The sequence below is a fragment of the Trachypithecus francoisi genome, unplaced genomic scaffold (genome assembly GCF_009764315.1).
Source record: "Trachypithecus francoisi isolate TF-2019V2 unplaced genomic scaffold, Tfra_2.0 Lachesis_group15, whole genome shotgun sequence".
NCBI classification, from domain to species: domain Eukaryota; kingdom Metazoa; phylum Chordata; class Mammalia; order Primates; family Cercopithecidae; genus Trachypithecus; species Trachypithecus francoisi.
This window is the reverse complement of record NW_022681460.1, coordinates 65,140,403-65,146,402: the sequence shown is the minus strand read 5'-3', so window position 1 is coordinate 65,146,402 and position 6,000 is coordinate 65,140,403. Positions and strand designations below refer to the sequence as shown.

The 6,000-nt window shown below is 49.7% G+C and overlaps 1 protein-coding gene across 1 annotated transcript in view; it reads left to right on the top strand.

Moving 5' to 3' along the window:
* The first annotated feature begins 1,200 nt into the window (after positions 1-1,200).
* Positions 1,201-6,000, top strand: part of PPP1R14C (protein phosphatase 1 regulatory inhibitor subunit 14C) — a 108,188-nt gene continuing 103,388 nt past the window's right edge. The window contains exon 1 of the mRNA XM_033235081.1: positions 1,201-2,144. Coding sequence (XP_033090972.1) covers positions 1,839-2,144 — 306 coding nt within the window. The 5' untranslated portion in view covers positions 1,201-1,838. The remainder of the gene's footprint in view (positions 2,145-6,000) is intronic.

The following is a 6,000-nucleotide window of genomic DNA, read 5'->3' as shown; positions in this document are numbered from 1 at the left end:
CATCATAGGAAAGTGCTCTGAGGAAACTGACTTGCTATCTATTTTATCTCTGAGAAACTTGAGTAGCTGCCAGTAACATTAAGGGCTCTTTTATTAAAAACACACAAACAGGCCGGGCGCGGTGGCTCAAGCCTGTAATCCCAGCACTTTGGGAGGCCGAGACGGGCGGATCACGAGGTCAGGAGATCGAGACCATCCTGGCTAACACGGTGAAACCCCGTCTCTACTAAAAAAATACAAAAAAAAAAAAAAAAAAACACACAAACAAAACAAAACAAAACAAAAAAACCATTCATGGCCAGGCACGGTGGCTCACACCTGTGATCCCAGCACTTTGGGAGGCACAGGCGGGCGGATCACGAGGTCAGGGGTTCGAGACCAGCGTGACCAACATGGTGAAACCCTGTCTCTACTAAAAATACAAAAATTAGCTGGGCGTGGTGGCAAATGCCTGTAATCCCAGCTATTCAGGAGGGTGAGGCAGGAGAATCGTTTGAACCCTGAAGGCAGAGGTTGCAGTGAGCCGAGATCTCACCACTGCACCCCAGCCTGGGCGACAGAGAGACTCTGTCTCAAAAAACAAAACAAAACCGTTCATAAAAGTCACTTACTTGTATTCGTTCGGACGTCTCTGTGGTTTCTATCAGTTCCTGTACAGGAATGTATTGTTATGTACAAGAAGAATATGTTAGTGTCTCCCTAATTTTTCACTTGCAGTTTTCTGTTTACAACTTCCCTCCCCACCTTATTGTCCTAATCCTTCTGATAAGCTCCTTCATGTGTAACTACTAGGCTGTGATGTTTTACAGTAGAGTCAGGCAGTGCTGTTGCCCTCCTGGGTGGAAGGGGCTGTTTGGAATGGGATTGAGAGAAAGCTGGCAGTGCAGGGGACGCAACGCTAGAAATGTGAAACCAGGGCCCTGTCGCCGACCCTTTTAGAGAAATGTTTACTGTCTGGATGCCCCCAGCCGCCTTGCCTGAGCACCATCACGCTTTCTGGCCTTTGATATGAAGATATCCTAATGCTCTGCCTATGATTAAGCAGATGCTTAGTAAGGAAAGAAAACACTGGTCTGGAAATAATTTCTCAAGCGCCGTGACTGCCTTATTGCACAAACATCGCCTCTTCGATGTTTCTCACAAGCCAGAGAGGAAGTGGCATCCATCGTGGCATGAATAGGAATGTGTGTTCGGAGCCGCGGGGCGGGGCTGGGAGGGGAGGGGACACTACCCAGCCAACCGAGGAGACGTGGGGCTAGGAAAACCTCCAAGGGGAGCCTGCGGCGCGGTCCTTTCCTGTGTCCCCTTCGCTGCGGGTCCTGCCCAGGGCTGCGCCAGGTGGAGGTCCCGAGAGGCGGCGCGTTTCCTACGCTCCGGGACTGCGAGAGAAGCGCGAGTTCCTGTCTCTGAGACTAGAGGCCACGGACACCCGCGCAGGAGCATCTCCTGGCACCCCGCCCCACGCCCGTCCCTCCAGAGTCTACACACCGGCGACCGCCAGTGTCTAGGCGCACACATTTTCCGCCCTGTGGAGACTCCCACGTCCCGGGCCCTCTCTGCCGCAGGCGCCAGATCCGGCCTCCGGTGGCTGGACTGAGAGGGTCCTCGGCGGCGTCTTTAAGGCTGCGGTCCCCGCCCCGCCGTCCTCCCCGCCCTCCTTCCTCCCGCCGCGTCTCCTCCCGCCTTCCCAGAGCAGCCGGGCGGCTGGGCGCGCGCTGCGCGGAGCAGGTGCCGGGGAGCCCTTCGCATGCGGTTGCCGGGCCGGAGGTGGTAGCGGCGCCGGGCGCGCTCCGCCCGCCCCTCCTCCGGGCCGCACTCGGGCTTGGGCGTGCGGAGACATGTCGGTGGCTACGGGCAGCAGCGAGGCGGCCGGAGGGACCGGCGGCGGCGGCGCGCGGGTTTTCTTCCAAAGCCCCCGGGGTGGCGCGGGTGGCAGCCCCAGCTCCAGCAGCGGCTCGGGCTCCTCCCGGGAGGACTCGGCGCCCGTGGCCACGGCGGCCGCCGCAGGGCAGGTTCAGCAGCAACAGCCGCGGCGACACCAGCAGGGAAAAGTGACAGTGAAATACGATCGTAAGGAGCTTCGGAAGCGGCTGGTGCTGGAGGAGTGGATCGTGGAGCAGCTGGGTCAGCTCTACGGCTGCGAGGTACCTGGGCGCGGGGCTGGGAGGGTCGGGGACCTCTCTAGCTCCTCTGTGCCCGGGCAGGAATTCTCCAGGGCTCCAGCTCTGGGGCGCGCACGTCCCTGACTCCCGGGACCAAGTGCCAGGAGCGAGGCGCGGCGCCTTCTCTCCCCCGCGGTGCCCTCTGGCGTCGGGCTCAGCGGTTGGGACGCCCCTGTCTGGGTTCGGTTGCCGGTGCCCGGGCCCCCTTGGTGGCCGTGGGGAGGGCTGGGTCCTGTGGAGCACAGTGCTTTTCTCCCAGCTCCGGGTGCCTCTGGGCTCCAGCTGCAGCTGCGCAAAGCGGGGCTCGGAAGGGCTCACTCCAGCTGCGCCTTAGCAGCCGTTGGGGAAACAGCAGCCAAAGAGAGCAGCGCTCACTACTGGGATCCGGGCAGCCCTGATTTTTGTGGAGAACGAGCAGGGAAGGAAGGAAGCTGTCTCGTGGAAAGGAGAGGTTCTGGGGATCTCAGAGGCCCCCTTGGTTCCTGAAATTCCCTGTGAAAATTCTGAGATGGAACGCTTTCCCCTTTCTAGCCAGCCCCGACGGTGTCTCCATAATTCGTTCCTGCGTTATCAGAGCTGCACTCGTTGTGCTTTATTGAAGCCGTAGTTTTTCCTCTCTAAGCTCAGTTACTCCAACTGATGGGCGCAGAACGAGCATCTGGGGCAACCTCGACGGGTGCCTCGGTGGAAGGGCGGGAGCCCTGCGGGGGGCCTGCGGGATCCCGGGATCTGCCAGCTTCAGGCTCCCAGCTCCCCTCTCCTGCACGACATCGTGACTTCCCACAGTCCAGGGACTAAGGTCATACACAAGTCTCAGGGACGTGTATATGTTTGATATAGGGATAAATATGTAGAATAAACTGAAGCAAAACGACTGAAGCCAAAATGATCTCTCACGAGCATCTTGAATAACAGTAATTAATTCTAAATGAAGTGTCCTCCTCTTAAGGGAGTGGAGTTTGGAAAGGGTGGAAGCATGAAGGGGTTAATAATTAAGGCTGTGGCTTCTAATCTAAAGCTAGGTTTGTGTTCATTCAACTGTTGTGCCCTTCAACAAAGATGACAACCAGATGAACTCATAGGCTTTACCACTAATGTTGGGTATTCTGTATTTGACACATTTCATGGCCTGTTGTGAAGACACATGTTCTTAAACACCCCCATTGCACAAGGAAACAGCATACTCATTACTACCAATGAATGATTATAATATAATGAAGCTCGACTGTATGACTAATGGGGTTGTAAAAATGTGTTGTTTCTCCAGCCCAGCTCTTACAAAAAGCCAATTTAATTGCATAAATAAAAACTGGCAAACATAAGAAGTGCTCATGAGATTTTTTACAGGAAGTTGGCAAAACTCTGTAAAGAAACAACATTATTTGATGTAGATGGGATTACTTTTGGATGAATGGATGTGCTCAGTCCTGCCTCTGTAGAATCCAGTTAATTTTCATTTATTTCATACTTTTTTTTTTCTCCATTTGGAGAAGATTTGAGTTAATAGAAAAAGTATTGTTGAAATTAACAATGTTCCAGCATGGCTCTTTTCGTGGGAGACTAATTAGACGTAGATTGGGAAACTAGAAAGAGCTCTTCCCCCTGAGTAGACTGATAAACAATATATTTTAAAACATTCTTCAGAGTCATTAGAAAAAATGGAGGTTTGATTGTTTGCTGTGTGGAACATGTAGGTTAGGTATATATTTTAAAGGGTAAACATGAGCTTGAATCTTTTCCTTGTATTGTACTTTTCTTCTTGGGTTTTAAATCTTCAATCCGTAGCAAACAGCTAGACATTTGAAAGGGAGATTTTTGTGGTGAAATAATACAAGATACTATACGCTGCCTGCATGTCATGAATATGTGGCAAGTACTTCTCTTCAAGTTGTTTGTTCAGTCATTGTTGGCTGAAGGAGTATAAATCATTAGGAGGTTGCTGGCAATTTGTAATCACTGTGCTGGTGGTGCACCTTCCTTTAATAATAAAGAAACATGGGCAAATAGGTAGCCAAATAAAGGCTTGTGTCTTTGCATCTATTTCTCTGCTGATAGGGCTCTATTTTTAGCATTGGGTTCTCTTGTTGAGTATCCTTTCTTTGTTGATAGCGTCAAGTATTTCAGCCTCTGGTTTGTGAATCAAGAAGGACATACCCTGGCTTGTAGCTCCGAACCTCATGCATATGAAGATTAGGAAATGTCCTTTTTACACTTAAAAGTGGTAATTCTTTCAAATGTTCAGCCCATGAAAGTGACACAGCCAATTTCCCAGGCTTCAAACTTCAAACCTGCCAAAGGCTTGAGTTATCTGCTGAGTTGGGGTAGAATATGAACACATCTTTAATTTCAGAAGAACTTGATCCAGGCAGGTCAGCAGTCAGATGACCTGACCTTTTCAGAATAGAAAATAATCTTTTGGAGAAGCATAAAGCAATGTATTTAAAAGGAAAGAGGAAGAGGAAAGAAGAAATACACAGAACCACTTTCTGTCGGTGGTTTTTTTCTGGAAGTATGCAGTGACTAATCAGTTTTGTATGAGAATAATGTCATAGGGGAATTTATTACCTGCCTACTAGGTGACTAGGTGCTCTTCTAGGTACTTTGGGCTAATTCATTTAGTCTTCACAACAACACTATAAAGAAGATGTTCTTTTTATGCTTGTTTAAATGTAAATAAAGAAATGAAGACTCAGGGAGGATTAAAAGGCTTCTTCAAGCTCATGTAGCTGGTGGGTGGGTTTGGGTTGGGGATGAACCCAGTCTGGAATCTGAGTCCACCATATAACCGTATAACCAGGCCTGTCTGTACCGTGCAAGAGAACAAATGAAGATCTACAGGGCATCTGTCTAAATGCTTACAACTTAGGAGTCAAACTAACAACATTTGTATAAAATTTCTTCTATCCACTGATCTTGACAGCTACATCTTCATAATGACCTGGAAGGCTAGGTTTGCATTTTGAATTCAAAATGTAACTTCCCAGAGTCATGAGCTGAAATGCAGTTGGGAGACTCTGCCCTGGCCCAGGTTTCTTTCCTTTTGCTTCCCATCCTTGGTACAGTTCCACCTGGTGAAGGACACTGTGTCCACCTGCACGCCCAGTCTTGGTATGCACCTGCCACTCCTTGACCATGATGCCTCTGCACACACCAGTGGTGATGTCCCCCTTGGGCAGAACAGATCTGGGAGGAGCTTGTTCATGCCCCAGAAGCTACTTGGGATTTGAGAAGGGAATTCTGGGGACCTGGATCACAGACTAAAACCAGGTGGAGGGACACTGGTTCTGGATAGATGGCTCCACTTTGTCATAGGAAGTCTTCAGGAAGACAGGTTATGGCAGGAGCGTGCCCCCTCTTACCTAGCCTAAGGGCAACATTATAAAATATCATGCCAAACAGCCTTTTAAATACATAGATAAGTGCTTTTATTGGATTCCAAAATGATTTGTTATGTGCTTACAGTTCTTTTCCATCTCATCTTCTCATGGGAAGGCTTATACAGGTAAATTTTCAGCTAGGAGTTTGATTATAACGTAACTGTTAGACTAAATCGACATCTGTATCCACATTTAAGGATTTCTGTTTAAAGACTTTTTTTGTCTTCCAAACCCTGGTGGTTTTTTTTGTTTGTTTGTTTTTGTTTTTTTGAGGTGAAGTCTCTCTCTGTCACCCAGGCTGGAGCGCAGTGGCGCAAACTCAGCTCACTGCAACCTCCACCTCCCGGGTTCAAGCAATTCTCCTGCCTCTGCCTCCCAAGTAGCTGGGATTACAGGCACGTGCCACTATGCCTGGCTAATTTTTGTATTTTTGGTAGAGACAGGGTTTCACTGTGTTGGCC